Below are 19,737 nucleotides of genomic sequence, written 5' to 3'. Positions count from 1 at the left end.
GAAACATCATTGTTCTATCCTGTATGTTAATTTTCTGGTTTTCTGCTATAAAGAAGTTTGATACTATCAATAAACAGTTCTGCTAGTTGTCCTGCTAGCATCCCCACCCTAGTGTATGCATGTTTCTTTTATCTCTTGAGACGAATTAATCCCCTGGTGGACAGGGAACTCAACATTTGGTGCCCTCATGTGGGGCAGTTACTGGGACTTGAAGCCCTCTGGGGGCTGAAATAGTCTTTCAGAAGAAGAAAACCCCCCGGTAAGTCTGTGGTAGTCCTGGGATGATTCAGGTAAGGGGAAGGTTTGAAAGCCTATAAGTGGCATAAGCTTTTTACTTTCTTTTTCCAAGAAGGTACAACAGGTATAATAGAGAAGGAAATTTTTATAGAACTAAAAAGAAGCTAGGGCATGATGTGAATATTTTGAAGAAACTGGCTAAAGAGAGTGGTTTAGAAATTATCAAAAAAAGAAATAGATAAGTTTTATAGACAGTTTAGGAATGGTCTCCATGGTTTCTAAGGAAAGGAGAATTGAGATTAGAAAATACTTTGAATCTACATGATTGGAGAATAGTATGTGAACAGATAAATGAATTATTAATATGATAAAAGGCTGGTGACTTTGTCTCTTCGCTGCTTCTTCACTATGATTCTGACAGAATGTTTTCTCCCCTCCTTCTCCCTCTCCACAGCTTGTTCATTTTCAACTCTGGCTCAAATCTTTTGACCTTGAAGTTTAGCAGAAAGAATATTTTTAGAAAAAGGACTAGCTAGAGAGAAGTAAGTATGAGAGGTTTGACTTTGTATAACTGACAGATGGATTTTGGGAACTTTGAAAAGTAATCTACAAATCAATGGAGTAAGAGAAGAAAGTATAAAGAGTTATAAGTCTATATGGAGATATGTGTTTAAAATGAGGTTGGGATAATCTGAAAATTGCATTAAACTACCAGTTTTGCAATATTGGCAGTGAATTGATTGTCAAACTAATATGCCCCATAAAGTAACATGTTTGATATGAAAGAAATTGCTAAATAAATGGTAACTATTTTTTCAAAAAGGAGTAATTCTATAATATGTGTTAATCCTGTGAACAAAGTTATCTGAAAATAGATATAACTGAATTAAGTGTTTTGTAAAAAATAATATTGATTTTTTGGTTATAGTGTTTTTTGGCTCCTCCAGATTCATAAGAGCAGAAAGCAGAAAGGGAATGCTAAAATAGGCAGGGTCAAAATGGCCTTGATAGAGGCTGGGATGCTGTCAAAACCTTTGTTAGCACAGTCTTCTGAGTTCTATGCTCTTAAACAGGTTTTGTAATTGCTAAAAAAGGGGGTATATTTCATGTATTTGAAGTATTTGGGGTGACAGAAGAATGATAAACAGTAAAGGTAAAGAATTAGTACATATTATCTTGATATCTCAAAATGTGGTAAATCTCCAATTCCCAGAAAATCATTTTGTCAATGAGGATAGAAAGCTCTTATTATGCTAGAGTATTGAGAAGTCAGAATAACACTGATACAAATAAGCAGAATTTGCAAAGTTTTATATTTTGAAAAGGAAAATAATTTAAGATAATTTTGAATATGAGATTTGGAATTAATAAGATTATTAAAAGAACTGTATTTCATTTTATTTTATTTTATTTAGTTTTTTGTCAAGGCAATGGGGTTAAGTGGCTTGCCCAAGGCCACACAGGTAATTATTAAGTGTCTGAGGCTGGACTTGAACTCAGGCACTCCTGACTCCAGGGCTGGTGCTCTATTCACTGCACCACCTAGCCACCCCTATTAAGAGAACTATAAAGAAAATCTTGTAATCATAAAAATTTTTAGAAATATTTGGTCTTAAGAATGTGTTATATATAATTAGTAAACTGTACAAGAGCAGATTCAAAGAATTCTTTTTGAAAATTGTGTTACAATAACAAAATATGAATGAATTAAAGTGTCACTAATCACATTTTTAAAGATTTGTTATAAGAAAATCAGAGAATACCTTGCCAATCGGTTATATCTGCCACAATCTTCTTTGGCATAGATAGTTTGTGAAAAGCTTTATTTTTCCATTTCATATTTATGAAATTATATCTATATATATTAGAAATTATATATGTATCTTGTAACACTGGCTTTGGTAAAAAAATTGCTTTGGGTTTTTTGAAAATTAATATATATTTTAAAACTAAATGCATAGAGAATGTTATTTTTCTTTTTGAAATTAGAAGTGTATTTGGTATAAGATGAAAATAGCTTATACAGAAATGAAAAAGAAATTTGCATGTAAAAGATATTCAGGTCTAAGTTTATATTTAAGAGAACTTGTTTTGTTTTTGCTTTAAGAGAGTGAGATGTCAGCCTGGAGATTTTATGTTTCCCATAGGTTAAATGTTTAATTTTAAAGAAATAAAATGGTAAACTCAGAAGAAGAGTGATTGGGAAATATGGTAATTATTTCCAGTAATATTGAGTATATGTGAGGGACTTTGAAAGATGAATGGGAAATTGAAAATTATGTAGCCCAGTTATGTATGTAATCCATCTTACTGATGAGCAAGATGCTGAAAAAGTTAGGTGATCTAATTTTGTCTATATAAGCTATTTTTCTGTAATAATATCTAAGCCTAGAATTGAAAATTGATTTCTTTGTAGAGATGAGGGAAACTATCAGAAGTTATGACCCTCGGGGTTCCCTGAAATTTTTAAACAATGTGATGGACCTTGTTCTAAAACCGTAAGTCCAAGTATATATGAAATAAAAGAAATTATATGCCACATTATTGGTATTAAGTGAATGGCCACAACTCTTTAATACTTTTACAGATAGTAAGTATGATGATCATGTGGTCAGACACATAGAAACAGCCTTTATTAATTATAGCACTGATAGAGTATTGTATCAACTCTTAAAGAATTACTAAAAGTTATCTGAAATAGATATAATTCCTTTTTTATTGAACATATAAATTCCCACCCTGGATTGCCTGGACCCATATATATGAAGTTAATCATAGGACTGATCAATTAACCCTCCCACTCCTTATAAGCTTAGTAGAAAAGAAACCTAAACCATCTCACAAAATATTCCATCAGAATGCCTCTTTACTAAGGAAAGCATTTAAAATTACACCAGAGAGCAAGTTAGGAATATAGTAAAATCCTGTCCACAAAGGGGTATTTACCTACCCCTCAAATTATTCTAAGAACTAGAGACTTGACACCTAATGAGTTATGGAAGATGGATGTGACTCATTATACACCTTTTGGAAAATGAAATCTATTCATGTTACTGTAGATACATTTAGTTCACATAAAATGGCAACAGCACAAATTTCAGAGGCTACTCAAGGTGTGATTGATCATTTATTACATTGTTTTACAGGGATACCAAAATCTATAAAAACAGATTATGGCTCTGGATATACATCTATGGCATTTAAACAATTCTGTATATATTTCTATATAGAACATATTACAGGCATTTCTTATAATCCCATAGGTCAAGCCTATAATTGAGAGGAAGAATAGGTCGTTAAAAATTTTCTACATAAACAGAAAGGGGGGACTGTGGGGACGTAAATACCAGACTACTCCTAAATACAGCTTTATATTCATTAATTATTTGATTTTGGATGATAAGAATAAACCCAAGGCTGAAAAAAACTTTGATTACAAAATTACCATAGAAAACATTATAAATACTCCTAATAGTACTCATAGAGAAATATGAAAGGATACCAAATCTGGATATTGGAAAGGACTTGATCAGTTACTAACCTGGGGTCAAGGGCATGCTTTTGTTTTGTCCAAATATGGAGAAACTGTCTGGATGTCAGACTGTGTAGCCCAGATGTTCAAATAATACATAAAATGAATAACTTCCACTTAAGAAATCAGTAAAGAAAGCATAAGAGGGGAAGAAAGGACAGACCATTCAATAGGAAAGCACAACATGGACTTATAGGATGACTTGTGATGCTTATATTAATCATGAACAATTTGGGGACTGCAAAGGGAACTGAATATTGGACTTATATTCAAAACTATACTGTGGAGAGAAAAGTATGAGGGAATTTATTTTGATAGGGGAAGGTGAAAATTATTTGAGATATAACAAAGTTGCTATTGGAAATATCACAGAGAGGTGGCTAGGTTGCATAGTGGATAAAGCACCAGCCCTGGAGTCAGGAGTACCTGTGTTCAAATCCAGTCTCAGACACTTAATAGTTACCTAGCTGTGTGGCCTTGGGCAAGCCACTTAACCCCATTTGCCTTGCAGAAAAAAACAAACCTAAAAAAAGGAAATATCACAGAAGAACTGCTGAGAAGATAGGTATAATTTTTCTGACTTAAATAATATCACACCCCATATAGAGGAATTTATGATCATTACTGATAAAAAAGAGGGAAAATAATATTAACTGTTACAGTTGCCTTATTTGAGCATGTGTTTTTAAGGAAGTGTTGAATAAGGAAAAGATAGAAGCAAAATATGCTCTAGAATTATCAGAAAGTGGTACTAGAACATTTAAGGTTCAGAAGAAGACTTTATGAAAATATTTATTATTTGATTAATGCATTACAAACTTCTGTAATGAACAATTTGTGTTAGAGAAGAAAATATAAATTTGAGAAAGAAATTGCATGTTTGGTTTTCTTCTCCACCTGTAATTGGTAGATGGTTACATGGTATTATTTCTGTTTTCAGCTTTGTTGTAATTATGATATTGATCATTTGTTGTTTGTCTCTCATTTTAAAAACTATTTTTGCTCTAAGTAAGAGTTTGGGTTTCACATTCAAGATGTTAAAAACCAAAGGATGTTACAAATCCATTGCAGATCATGGTTTTGGTTAATGAATTCAAAGACAGGAGAATCTCACATCTGGAAGGTTTAAGAGATGTATTAGTTGTTTTGCAGTTGGAGTTATTATGCTTGTATCACTTATAGACTCATCTATATCAGTTGCCCTGTCTATATCTAATGTACAAAATGAAATAGTTCAAGCACATTATTTAGAGGAACTTAGTAAAAATGTAAGTCTGGGCTTCCAAAAACAGTCAGATATTGATAAACAATTTTTGCTAATGTTTAAGGGTTTGAAGAAGACATTAGTTTCTATAGGAGATGAATAGGATATGGTAGAGTTTAAACAGATACTTAGTTGTGAATATGGCTACATGCAAATTTGTGTGACCAATCTGGAGTATAATGATACTCAATGAGAATGGAACAAGGGTAGGAATCACCTTGATGGATTGTTTGGGAATTCTATTGTGTCTTTTGGTATTAATTGATGACTTGAATAAGTTGACTAAAGACATCCAGGAAGCCTTCCAGCAAGATTTGTCTCCCAAAAAGACAGCCCATAAGATAATTAAATGGCTTCTACAGCCCACCCTCTTTGGGCTTTGAACCCAGAGTATTATACAATTATGTCTTACATTGATTCTCTTGATTTTCTACTTTGCTGTTTACCAAGTTTTGTCAAAGTATTTTTTCCTGTAACCAAAGCTACTATATATGTTATCAGTAGAATTCAGAATTGTATAACCCAGGTTGAGCATCAGGTTGGGCAACTGTGAGTTTGTTGTGTAAACAGAAAAGGAGAAAGTGTTGAGAGCCATTTGAGCAAGTTTGGCTTAGAAAGTCTCTGGTGACCCTCGAGCTGAAGACTCTCCACAGAACTCTGCTGTGATAACACAGCTGTGTCATCCATTGGCCTCACTTATGTGATAGCCCTGTACCCAAACTTCTTGATATCCTGCTAGGTTATATCCTTCACTAGTTTTAGAAGCATCATTGTTTTATCCTGTATGCTGATTTTGTGGTTTTCTGCTATAAAAATCTGTTTGATACTATCAATAAATGACTCTGCTAGTTGTCCTGCTAGCATCCCCACCTGAGTGCATGCATGTTTCTTTTCTCTCCTGAGCCAAATGGGAAATCAATAAATTAGTGGATCAAAAAACAAAGCATAGAAGCACTCAGTAATTTTATCCAAAACAAGATAATAATGAAACAACATACCAAACACTTATGGAATGAAGCCAAAGTAGTTCTTAGGGGAAATTGTGCATCTCAAAATGCTTATATAAATAAAATAGAGAAAGAGATCAATGAATTATGCAATGAAAAAACCATAAAAAGAACATTAAAATCACCACTTAAATTCCAAATTAGAAATTCTGAAAATCAAAGGAGAGGTTAAAACAATTGAAAGTAAGAAACTAGGGGCGGCTAGGTGACATAGTGGATAAAGCACAGGCCTTGGAGTAAGGAGTACCTGGATTCAAATCCCATCTCAGACATTTAATAATTGCCTAGCTGTGTGGCCTTGGGCAAGCCACTTAACCCCATAAAAACTACTGAACTAATAAATAAAACTAAGAGTTGATTTTAGTAAAAATAAAAGAAAGAAGAAAACCAAATTACCAGTATGAAAAATGAAAAGGATGAATTCCCCTTCACTGAAGAGGAAATTAAAGGAATAGTTGGAAGCTATTTTGTCCAAAATAATTACAATAAAAAATAACCTACACAGTGAAACTGAGTTTAATCCATCAGGAAAACTTAGTATTTAAAGAAATAGAGTACTTTCAAGCAATCCTGATGAACAGACTAGTGATGAATATAAAATGTGACATTCAAATAGAAGACTTAAGAGAAACATAAAAAGGTAAATAAGAAAGAAAAATCACAAGGTGTTTACTAAGGTTAAACTGTTTATATTCCTATATAGAAAGATGAAATGTGAAAGTCCTAAAAACTTTATCATATTAAGGTAGCTAAAGGCATTTACATAGACAGTGGGCATGATTGTAAGTTGATTATCCTAGAAAGGTCTTCAAGAAAGATGAGTTGGCAAGAAAGAGTAATGCATTGGGGAAGGGTGAAGTGAAAATGAGAGTAGGGACATTTCTTTTTCCCTCACAGAAAAGAGGCATAGAGGAAGAACTTTTACAATGAGGATTAAAAAGGGAGGGGAGATTGGTGAACAATGCTTAAACACTCACTCTCATTGTAATTTTTTTAAAGAGGGAATATATGCATATTAAATATATATATGTTGTATACAAATATAAAATATGCACATATATATATACACACATACGACAGCTCTATATAGCAATGTAACTTACTCAATAGGAAAAAAAGAAGGGAAAGATGTTAAAAGAAGGGGCAGAAAGTACAAAAAAGATGAATAGATTAGCAAAGAAGAGACCAGAAGAAGAAAATAGAATGGAGGGAAATAAACAATTAGAATGAATTGGAAACCAGAATTCAAATATATGTTGTTTACATGAGGTATACTTGAAACCGAAAGACACATACAATGTTAAAGAGCTGAAGCAGAATCTAATATACTTTAGTTAACTTTAAAAGAAGGCAAACATAAGGGTCTTGGAAAGACAAACCAAAAACCAATTGGAAACTAAATAAATTAATCTTAAATAATGGGTAGGTCAAATAGCAAATAATAAAAATAATCAGTAATTATATCCAAGAAAATGATACCAATGAGATATCATACCAAATTGTATGGGTTGCCAAGGCAGGTTTAAGGAGGAATTATATAGCTCTAAATGCCTTTATGAATAAAATATTGAAAGAGGAGATCAATGAATTGAGTATTCAACTAAAAAGGCTAGAAAAAGAGCAAATTAAAGATCCCCAATTAAGTACCAAATTAGAAATTCTGAAAATCAAGGGAGAGATTAATGAAATGGAAAGCAAGAAAACCATTGATCTCATAAATAAAATAAATAATTGGCTTTCTAGAAAAGCCAATGAAATAGACAAACTTTTGGCTAATCTAATTTAAAAAGAAGAAAGAAGATAACCAAATTACCACTGTCAAAAATGAAAAGGGTGAACTAACCACCAGTAAGGAGGAAATTAAAGAAATAATTCAGAGTTACTTTGCTGAACTGTCTGCCAATAAATTGGATAATTTGAGTGAAATGGATGAATATTTACAAAAATACAAATTGTGCAGTTTAACAGAAGAGGAAATAAATTACTTAAATAATCCCAATGTAGAAAAATAAATTAAAGAAACCATCAATAAACTCCCTAAGCAAAAGTCTTCAGGTCCAGCTCAAGTTACAAGTGAATTCTACCAAATATTTAAGGAACAATTAAATTCTATTTTACATAATCTATTTTAAAAAATAGGAAAGGGGGTGGCTAGGTTGCACAGTGGATAGAGCACTGGCCCTGGAGTCAAATCTGGATTCAGACACTTAATAATTACCTAGCTCTGTGGCCCTGGGCAAGCCACTTAACCCCATTGCCTTGCAAAAAAAAAATAGGAAAGGAAGTTCTGTCAAACTCCTTTTATTACACCAACATGGTGCTGATAACTAAAACAGGGTGAACCAAAGCAGACAAAGAAAATTATAGACCAATCTCCCTAATGAATATTTATGCAAAAATCTTAAATAACATTTTAGCAATGAGACTACAGTAAGTTATTATTAGGATAATACACCATGATCATGTAGGTAGGATTTATACCAGGCAGGCCAGGTGCCTGTTCAATAACAGCAAAATAGTCAACATAATTGAACATATCAATAGCAAAACCACAGAAATCACATGATTATCTCAATAAATGCCAAAAAAGCCTTTGATGAAATGCAACATCCATTCCTATTAAAAAATACTAGAAAGTTTAGGAATGAATGGAGTTTTCCTTAAAAGAACAAATAGTATCTATCTAAAACTATCAACAAATATTATATGAATGGGAATAAACTTTAAGAATTTCCAATAAAATCAGGGGTGAGACAAGGATGCCCATTATCACCATTACTATTCAATATAGTATTAAAAATGCTAGTTGAAGCAATAAAAGAAGAAAAATTACTTGAAGGAATCAAGGAATGAGAAAGCAATGGTAATGAGGAAGCAAAACTTTCATCCTTTGCAGATGATATGTTGATATACTTGAAGAACCTGAGAAAATCATCTAAAACACTCCTTGAGAAACTTTAAAAATTCAGCAAAGTAACAGGATATAAAATAAACCAACATAAATCATTAGCATTTCTATATAGGAACAACAAAGTCCAAGATCAAAAGATTGAAGTAATAGTACACAAAAGAAATAGCACACAACATTAAATACTTTGGAGTCCATCACCCAAAGAAAACCCAGAAATTGTATGAACACAATAATAAAGTACTTCTCACCCAAATAAAGTCATAATTGCTCATGGTTAGGTCACATTAATATAATGATTAAATTACTTATTCAGGACCATACCAAACACTATCAAATAACAACTTTACCAAGGTAGAAAATATAGTAACAGCATTCCTCTGGAGCAACAAAGGGTCGAAAAAAGCTGAGGAATTGTTGAAAAAAATGTAAAGCAAGGTGTCCTAGTTGTACCAGATGTAAAACTCTACTATAAAGTGGCTGGCATCAAAACCACCTGCTGCTGGTTAAGAAACAGAACAATGAATCAATCAGATCTATGGAAAGGGCACAAATTTATGACCAAACAAGTAAGGGAGTACATTATAAACTACAAAATAAATGATTTTGACTAATATTAAATTAAAAAAATATTGCACTAATATAAACAATCCTGCCAAAATTAGAAGGAAAGCAGAAAGCTTCATACTACAAGTTCTGATAAATATCTCATTTCTAAAATAAATAGAGAATTTTATGAAATTTCTAAGTTTAAAAATCATTCCCTAATTGAAAAATGGTCAAAAGATATGAATAGAGAGTTTTCAAATGCAGAAATTAAGGCCAGATAAAATCATATGAAAAAATACTCCAAATCATTATTGATTAGAGAAATGCAAATTAAAACAACAATGAGATATGACTGCACACCTATAAGATTGGCTAAGATGAGAAAAAGGGAAAATGATCAATGTTGGAAAGGGTGTGGAAGGATTGGAACATTGATGCATTGCTGGTGGACTTGTGAACAGAACCAACCATTTTAGAGAGTAATATGGAACTCTGTCCAAAGAGCAATAAAAATGTTGATTCCCTTTGAGTCAGAAATTCTAATTCTAGGCACATAATCAGAAGAAATCATAAAAAATGGGAAAAGTTCAATATGTTCCAAAATATTCATAGCAGCTCTTTTGTGTATGGCAAAGAATTGGAAATTGATGGGATGCCCATCAATTGGGGACTGGATAAACAAGTTATGGAATATTCTTGTTTAATAAGAAACCATAAATGGTTGGACTCTAGAGAAGCATAGAATGACTTGCAGGATCTGATGCTAATTAAAAGAAGCAGAGCCAAGAGAACTATGTGCATATTACAATATTAGGAGATGATCAACCTTGATCGAAAAATCTCCTCTCAGAAGTTCAGATAGCTAGGACAACCACTTTAGACCATGAACAATGTTATACCAATCCAGAGGAAGCAAAAATATAAAATAAAAAAACAACCCTTCAGAATCTGATGAACACTTTATAAAAATTATCTCTTGTGTATCTCTTTCCTTGAATCCTAATTCCACATACCAAAAATGAATAATTTGTAAACATGTTAATAAAAAAATATGTGTGCATGCTGTTAACTTCATTGCTTGCTGGGGAGGAAAAGGAGGGTAGAAGGAAATTTTGTAAGTTAAAAATATATATATGCATATGGATGAATTTTGAAAAAAGCTTTTATAACATGCATTTGGAAAATAAAATACCTAATAAAAAAGAAAAGAGAAAATAACACCTTAAAATCTACTAGGGGACAGGTAGGTAGCACAGTGAATACCACACTGGCCCTGAGTTCAAATCTGACCTCAGACACTTAAGAATTACCTAACTGTTTGACCTTGGGAAAGTCAACTAACCCCTACCTAATTGCGTTACAAAACAAATAAAAATAAAAATAAAAAAATTGACCAGGCTAAGTGGAAAAATAGGCACAGAAATTGAGGAAAATAATTACTAAAAAAGTAGAATTGACCAAATGGGAAAGTAGATAGAAAAGGTAAGTAAATAAAATAATTCCTTAAAAATTAGAATTGAACTAAAGGAAACTAAATATAAGAAGTCAAGAAACAATAAAAGAAAACCAAAAGAATGAAAAATGAAGAAATTATGAAACATCTCATTGGAAAAAATGACCAGGAAAGTAGATTCAGGAGAGATAATTTTAAAAATTATTGAATGACTTGGTAGCCACGATAAAAACTAAAAAAATCACAACAATAACCAAGAAGTTTAGACTTCATCTTTCCAGATATTATCAAGGACAATTATTCTGATATTCAAGAACCAGGGAGTAAAATCAAAATTAAAAATACATTCAATGTCTCCCCAAAGGAATATTATAGCCTAAATCAAAGCTCCCATATTAAGGAGAAAATATTGCAAGCAGACAAAATGAAACAAGGGCATAATATGGATAATAAAAAATTTACAATCAAGAATCACCTATGTAGCAAAACTGAACATAATCCTTCAGAGTGAAAAGATAGACTTTCAAATAGTCCTGATGAAAAAAACAGAGGGAGGTCATGCCATGACAAGCACAAGAATTGGATTTGAGTGAGGTGGTCCAGAGTGAAGTAATCAACCTCACTTTCTCTTTTTGGAGTCATCTGGGTTCAGGAGCCAGATATCAGTCAAGATGTTTAGAGATAGTCCTGGATGCTCAGTATTCAGTGTTAAGTTATCATCCTGGGTTATAGATCTAGTGTTAGTGTCAGTCATCTGAGACCAGATTCGAACTCCCATCCTCCTGACTCCAAGATCAGTGCTCTATTTACTGTGCAACTTTTATTCAACGAATTAAGTATGGGACAGGTACTTTATATCTACATTCAGAAGAAATGTTAAAAATTGAAATTTACAATATATTTGTCAAAAACAAAGGACAATAACAAAAACAGAAGTCTGTAATATGGCTATTTTATAAGTGGAGAAGATTTCTGCATGAACAACAGTAGAACATGGGTCCTGAGAGATAGCTTAGCCATATTCTGGATATGCAATGTCTTCCATTGCCCTTGGTCAATCCAAAGAAGTCAGTTTCACATCCACAAATCTAGAATTTTGAAGTTGATGGCTGCAAGGTGAACAGTGCAACAGATTCCCCAAGAAGCCAGCAGGAGTCCCAGGAAACATACTCTTTTCTTTATGGAAGTCAGGATTGCACTGGAATGGGTTTGCTCTAAGAGAATGGCCTGCATCTTGTAAAACACTGAAGTTCTGGAGGTATCCGGTGAGCTTGCATTCTGGGGAGTGTACTAGTGGAGCAGAGAAGCATAGCTCTAGTGTCCTACTATTCTAATGTCTGAAAGAAAAGACTATACTGACAATTAATTCATCAAGAAGAAGTTTTGGATTAACTGTTTTTGTAACCTGATATTGTTCAAATGTTGTGATACTTACTGTTCTGTGAGTTGCCATTTTGTCACCAGAAATCATGTGCTGGTCCTTTACCATACAATGATAGAGTGTCCATTAATATCATAGGAAAAATATCATATTCAAGGAACAAGGATTTCCAAAGCACTAAATTACCACCAAAAATCCTGTTTCCTATAAATTCAGGCCATAATGTAAAATAGTCCTGGTTAAGACAAGTGAGAAGGATTCCTTTGCACAACATCCCTTCCCTATAATAAACATAATTGTGAAAATCATGTCATAATTTATATGACCACATGGTCCTCTTCAATTACAAAGGATGAACATCAAATACAAGCAATATATAGTACCTTATAAGCTTAATATTTAGGTATTAAATATTCAGTACATGTTGTTAAAACAACTAGTCTTGGGTAGTAGCTCATCTACTACTGCTCCCTCATTCCAACTCGATCAAACTTCAAAATTCTTAAAATTTATATATATTTTTTCATGTCTGAACATAAGGATGTGGCACTGTGAATAGAAAGCAGGGCCTTGAGTCAGGAACTCCTAAGTTCAAATTGGGAGAGATTTGATGACTAGAGAAACAGTTTTGGTGAAAGGAAGAGGATGCAAGATTGTAAAAAGAGGATGCAGGTTGTAAAAAGAAAGTGAAAGGAGAGAAAGTTGATAGCATTCTTAACAAGTTTAACCACAAAAGACAAAAGAGATATAGAATGATAATTAGTAGGGATGGAAGGATTATATGAGAGGCAAACTTCTTAGCTGAGAGTGTGGGAGTAGTGGAAGCCATGGGAAGTTTAAAGAAGAATGAAGAGGTTTGTAATAATCACTCTCTCTTCTCTTCCCCACCTTGATTACCTGGTATACTAGTCTGGGATAGAAATAAGAGGGATGTGTGGGAAGTCAAAGAATTAGGGGGTGGATGAGGAATGACAAAATGCTTGACCATGAAGATAAAGCATAATGAACATAATGCACTGCAAGATCCAGTGCATCACCATTTTTGTTCATGAATGAGGTGAAGTGGGAGGTTATTAATTCAAATATAGTGACAAAACACCTGTGATTGTAATTACATGTTTCATAAATATATGTTCTAGGAGTCTTTCATTTCACCTTATTCTTTTCTCAATTTCAATGATTATATGATTCATCTGATGCAATGATATGATAGAACTATGATACTTAAATAAACAATATTAACAACTTGTGAAATCCAGCTGGATCTATGTAATGACAACTTTAAATAATTAGATTGGGGTAGCTAGGTGGTACAGTAAATAAAGCACAAGGTCTAGACTCAGAAAGACTCATTATTCTGAGTTCAAATCTGGACAAAGACACTTTTTAGTTTTGTGACCCTAGAAAAGTCACTTAACTCTCTTCACCTCATTTTCCTCATATGTAAAATAAACTGAAGAAAGAAATGGCAAACAGATCCACTATCTCTGCAAAGAAAATCTCAAATGGAGTCATGAAGAGTTAGATACAACAATAGCAACAAAGAATTAGATTTTGGCTTTTCATAAAGTTTTACTCTTAATTTCTCTTTACTCTTAATTTATTCTTAATTTCATCTTCCATTAGAGTTTATCCTTCTCAGGTTTTATATAAAAATGAAAAAAGTTAAAGACAAAATTTATTTTGAAAAAAATGAAGGACAGAATGACTTGAAGGTCTGCTCAAGGTATCATGTTAGTCAAGACTGGGGTCAGTTTAAAAATCTGCCTGACACTTACATGTTGGCTCTTCAGTTTCTGCATGGCTGTCTTTACCTCTTTATTTCTTAGAGTGTAGATTAGTGGATTCAATATTGGAGCAAAAATAGTAGAGAACACAGAGAAGACCTTATCAACTGGAAAGTTGCTGAAAGGCCAGACATAAATAAAGATGCAAGGTCCAAAGAAAAGGGTCACCACAGTGATATGTGCAGTCAGTGTAGCACGTGCCTTAGCAATACCAGCTGATGAATGATGTTGTACAGTGACCAGGATGACAGTATAGGAAATAAGCACAAGGAGGAAAGAGGCCACTCCCATTAAACCACTGTCCAAGAGCATTAGTATTTCTGGAACATAAGTATCAGTGCAGGCGAGTTTGATGACCAAAGTAAGATCACAATAATAACTGTCTATTACATTGGGACCACAGAAGGGCAAATTTATAGTAAAGGCCAATTGGCTCAGGGAGTGTAAGATCCCAATTACCCATGAAGCCACCAGAAACCCTATGCATTTGTTCAGACTCATAATAGTTGCATAGTGTAGGGGTTTGCATATGGCCACATATCTATCATATGCCATAGCTACAAGGAGCACCATCTCACCACCAGCAAAGACATGAAGTAAGAATATCTGGGCCATGCACCCCTCAAAGGAGATGGTCTTTAACTCCGAAAGAAAGTCAATGATCATCTTGGGGGTTGCATAGGTAGCCAGGCATATATCAAGTACTGAAAGATTACTTAGCATCATATACATTGGTGTGTGTAGGAGTGGTTCCAATATCACCGTGAACACAATTAAAAGGTTTCCCAGCACAATGGCCATATAAAGCAAAATGAAGAGTACAAAGAAAAGAATCTGTAGCTCCCAGGAAGTGGAGAGTCCAACCAACACAAATTCAGTTACTCTTGAATGATTTCTTTGATTCATTACTTCAGGCTACAGCAGTTAGCTAAAAGGAAATGAATCAGAAATACAAATTATTTAAGGGCACGAAAGGAAGCACCCTTTCATAAAGGATATTTAATTCATTAAGAATATTCATTACTACAAATATTTAGGAACACTACTAGGCAATATATATATATATATATATATATATATATATATATACATATTTATACATATATATAGATAAAGATATATATACACAGAGACAAAAAATTAAGTGTATGGAATATTCCCTATCTTGTATTGTTCAGGACAGAGGATAAAGATAAATAAAATATAAGCAATGTTGAGAAAAGAAAGATTGCAATGAAGTAGGGAGGGAGGAGGAAGCAATTGAACTGAACCTTAAAAGGAGATGAAGTAGCCATGCTTTGGGGATATTAAAGAACTGGGGGAAAGTAAGGCAGGTGCCAACTAATTGGAAAAATGACCGAAGTTTCATACATGAATATAATGAAATATGTTTGTACTATTAGAAATTGTGAAAAGGAAGAATGTAGACAAGTGAGAGAAACTCATGATAATTACAACAATGTAAGGTGCAAAGCTCTTACCACGAGTTAGGTCTGAGACCACCAAGTCAGTATACAGTAAACCAGTAATGAGGATCCCAATCCCAGCTCAAAAGACAAATTTTGAGACCTAGGAAACCTGGTGCACATGAGGTACAGGTTTAGATTACCCTAATGCAGGAAATAAAATACTAGCAACTAAAACATAGGCAACTCCCTAGGGAAGCAGTAAGTCAGGGATGGGTCCCCAGCTCCCAGATCAAAAAGATTGGGGCAATACACCCTGTGCCCAGGAGCATAGTTCAACTATCAAAATGAGAAAAAAACCAATAAAACAATTAAAAATATGCTAACCATAAAATTATTTTATTTTGATAGGAACAATAAAAATGCCATCTCAGAAGAGGATAAAATATGAACATCTCAGGACAAGACAAAATATTGGTACCAGTATAAATTGTTCTCAAACCTAAAAGGCTTTTTTGGAAATACTCAAAAAGGATTTTCAAAAGAAAAGAAAAGAAAAGAAAAGAAAAGAAAAGAAAAGAAAAGAAAAGAAAAGAAAAGAAAAGAAAAGAAAAGAAAAGAAAAAAAAAGAAAAGAAAAGAAAAGAAAAGAAAAGAAAAGAAAAAAAAAAAAAAGAAAAGAAAAGAAAAGAAAAGAAAAGAAAAGAAAAGAAAGAAAAAAATGAGTCATGTATGAGAATTATAAAAAAATTGACTGAAGAAAATAATATATTTAACAGTAAAAAATTGCTTACTGGAAAAGAATTACAACTCATCAAAGCATAAATTAATCAACTGGAATATGAAAACAACTCATTTAAAAGTAAAATTATCAACTGGAAAAGGAAACACAAATGTTAACTGAAGAAAATAAAACCCTCCAAATTAGAATTAGACAAATGAATATTAATAACTCTATGAGACACCAATATTCTATCAAACAAAATCAAAAGGTTGAAAAAATAGAAGATGTAAAGTACCACTTAGGAAAAATGAGTCACCTGGAAAAATAGATCCAGAAGAGATAATTTATGAATTATGTGTCCACCTGAAACCACAATCAGAAAAAGAGCCTGAATTATATTTTGCAATAAATTATTGTGGAAAACTACCTAATATTCTAGAACAAGCTAGTAAAATAATTATTGAAAGAACCAATTGATCATCCCCCCAAAAAAGAGACCCCCAAAATAAAAACTCCAAGGAATATCATGACCAAATTTCAGAACTCTCAGTTAAAAAGAAAAACTACTGCAAGCACCCAGAAAGATACAATTTAAATCCCAGGGAGCCACAGTCAGGATTACACAGAATTCATCAACTTCAAAATTAGACTGACCTGATGAAAAGACTAGATCAGAACAGAAAAACTGATCATCAAATACAACTCAAGAGATATGCAAATATATAAATGGAAAGGGGAAAATTGTTAATCAATAAGACTAAATTATCTATAACCTTACATGGGAAGACACCTGCAAATCTTTAGAATTGTATTTCTCTTAGAACAGTTGAAAGGAGCATTATATTTACAGGGTTTCGGTAGAAATTGACTCTGATGTAATCGACCTTTTAATTCTTGATGGTTATATATCCATTGGAAAAGTTAAGAGGAAAATGCCATCCATATCCAGAGTCAGTATAAAGTTATTTTGATGGGATGAACCTTATAATATAATCAATGAAATAACTCTTAAGAATTGTGCTTCAGGGGTGGCTAGGTGCTGCAGTGGATAGAGCACTGGTCCTGGAGTCAGGAGTACCTGACTTAGAATCCAGCCTCAGACTTTTAATAATTAACTTGCTGTGTGGCCTTGGGAAAGCCCCATTGCCTTGCAAAAAAAAAAAAGAAAAGAAAAGAAAATAAGTAATTGTGCTTCTATCAGGGGAGATAAAAGGAGTAAGCCTTGAAGGAGGGGGTCAGTATAAGACAGGTAAAAAACAATTAAAATTTGAAAAAGAGAATTATAATAGGAAAAGAAGACATTAGATGATCAATAACACCACATGATGAGGCTCAAAGGATCTATTATAGTAAAGAAAAAGAAGGGAGGGTGTGAGCACTGAGTAAATCTTACTTTCAGCAGATTTATCATAGAGGAAATAACATGATTACCATTTGGGTTTAGAAATTTATCTTACTCTATAGCGAATTAGACTGAGAAGGGAAAAGAAAGGGTAAGGTGAAGGTGATAAAAGGGAAGGGGAAAAGTAAAAGAAAGATAAGGTTACAGTAAAAGTAAAAAAAGTAAAGTAAAAGTTGAAAAGGAGAAGAAAAGGAAAAAGGACTGATAGAAGGGAGGGCAGACTAAAAGACAGCAGTTAGAAACAGCTCTGATGAAGACATAAAAGGGAAAAGGAGAGAGAAAAATAAAAAGAAGGGGAAGTTAGGTTAGAGGGAAATACAGAATTCATCATTTGAACTGTGTGAATAGGATGAACTTTCCCACAAAATGTTCATTGTTTCAAACTTCTTTTATGTTTTTTCTTTCATTTTCATGTTTATACCTTTAGTTCTAACTCTTTCACAGCATGACTGATATGGAAATATGTTAAACATTATTACACATGTACAACCCTATAATATTTTCTGTCATGGAAATGGGGGCATGTAGGACAATGTAGAACTCAAAAGCTTGCAAAAGGAAGAATGTAAAAGACTATCTTTGTATGTAACTGAAAAACAAATACAATTTTAAAATAAAATTAAAAATTAAAAAAACACATAATAGCTAAAATAAAACAAAACATTGTAAGTGGAATTACCTAATGACCAGAACTGAAACTGAAAATAGTATAATTAACATTAGCAAACTTTTCCTTAAGAACAGAGAAAATTGCCCTCTCACCCTTCCATCAGAGAAAATGGAGCAAGGCATTTACTATCAGCAATGATGTCATATTTATTTTTGATTAACTATTCTGCATTTTTGTTTTCTGCTATAAGGGAAAACCCTCTGAGTTATTTTGAAGGAAGAGATATATATTTAGCAATGAGTATCATAAAACAACAACAAAAAAATCAAATTCAATAAAGGAATGGATTCAAAAAAAGAATTTATAAGTTTTAGAAGTTATGGTCCCATGAGTAATGTAACTTGAGGCTATGTAAGCTGCATGATGTACCAGTGGATAATAATATTAAAACTCACTCCTTTCAGTTTGTTACTTATACCTATTAGTATCTTTTTAAAATGAGTTTTATTTTAATAGTGCCACATAAATTACTAAAATTTCACTATCTCTAATTAACCAATTAGTTGCCAGCCTCTACTCCAGTTTAAGTTAATCTTTTGGATGGAAAAAGTCTTATTCTATTATCTTTAATATCTTCCCCTTTCTATCTTTCCTCTATCTTCCTTATACTTTATTCTCCCCTTTATACTTTACAAATATTATCTCTTTCTTCATCAACATAACCTTAAAAAATAAAATGATTTAAAACTCCATTTTATAATTGAGAAAAATTTGGCAGACTTAATTAATTTGCCAATAGTTTCATTTAATTGTATGCAGCTGAACTTCAACTTAGGTCTTCCTCCAAATTCATTGCTTTGTTCCTTGTGCCATCTAGTTTTCTCCAGCAGCACATTTTTTGTTGATTAGTTGAATATGTTCCATATATCAAGAAAGGTTTGAATGGATATACAAAAAGAAGGGGATAAAAATGCCAAATTTAGAGAACAGAGAATAGTTCAGTTAGCCTGAAACTGAGTATATGAAGAAAGATTAATATGAAAGGTAGGTTAGAATCAGATTATGTAAGGTTTCAAATACCAGGTTGATTTTATATTTTATTCTTAAGCACAAGAAAGAATAAAGGCTGCATCCAAGCCACTCTGTTAATTTTTAAAATTAAATGACACTCTTTGTAGTATTTTATTTGCCTGATGTACTCTGAATTTTAAAGAGTGGAATCTTTTATTAAACATAACTATTACTATTAATTGCCATTAAATTTATATTTTGTTTGGTTTCATGAAATAAAATCATGCCCTTTATGTTTGAGAAATAAATGTTTACTCCAAAAACTAATGAATTAATTTATAAATAAATTAATTAATGAGCAAACATCAGTATTAATGAATTAATAAACAAACAAAGTAAAGGAATTATTGAATAGATAAGTAAATGAGCAAATAGGCAGACAGACTGACATATGGACAGACAGATAG

At 32.6% G+C, this 19,737-nt stretch overlaps 1 protein-coding gene across 1 annotated transcript; it reads right to left on the bottom strand.

The window, feature by feature from the left end:
- Window positions 1-14,052: 14,052 nt before the first annotated feature.
- Window positions 14,053-15,027, bottom strand: LOC141520181 (olfactory receptor 4K15-like). Its single transcript, XM_074231990.1, has one exon. It carries the CDS (start codon window positions 15,022-15,024, stop codon window positions 14,053-14,055), a length of 972 nt encoding a protein of 323 aa, XP_074088091.1. The 5' UTR covers window positions 15,025-15,027.
- Between the last annotated feature and the right edge of the window lie 4,710 nt (window positions 15,028-19,737).

Source organism: Macrotis lagotis, chromosome 4 (assembly GCF_037893015.1).
Source record: "Macrotis lagotis isolate mMagLag1 chromosome 4, bilby.v1.9.chrom.fasta, whole genome shotgun sequence".
Classification (NCBI taxonomy): domain Eukaryota; kingdom Metazoa; phylum Chordata; class Mammalia; order Peramelemorphia; family Peramelidae; genus Macrotis; species Macrotis lagotis.
Note: the sequence above shows the minus strand (reverse complement) of the source record. Positions and strands in the feature narration are given on the sequence as shown.

Coding starts and splice junctions, on each gene's coding strand:
- LOC141520181 (XM_074231990.1), bottom strand. CDS start 15,024: ATGAATCAAAGAAATCATTCAAGAGTAACTGAATTTGTGTTGGTTGGA.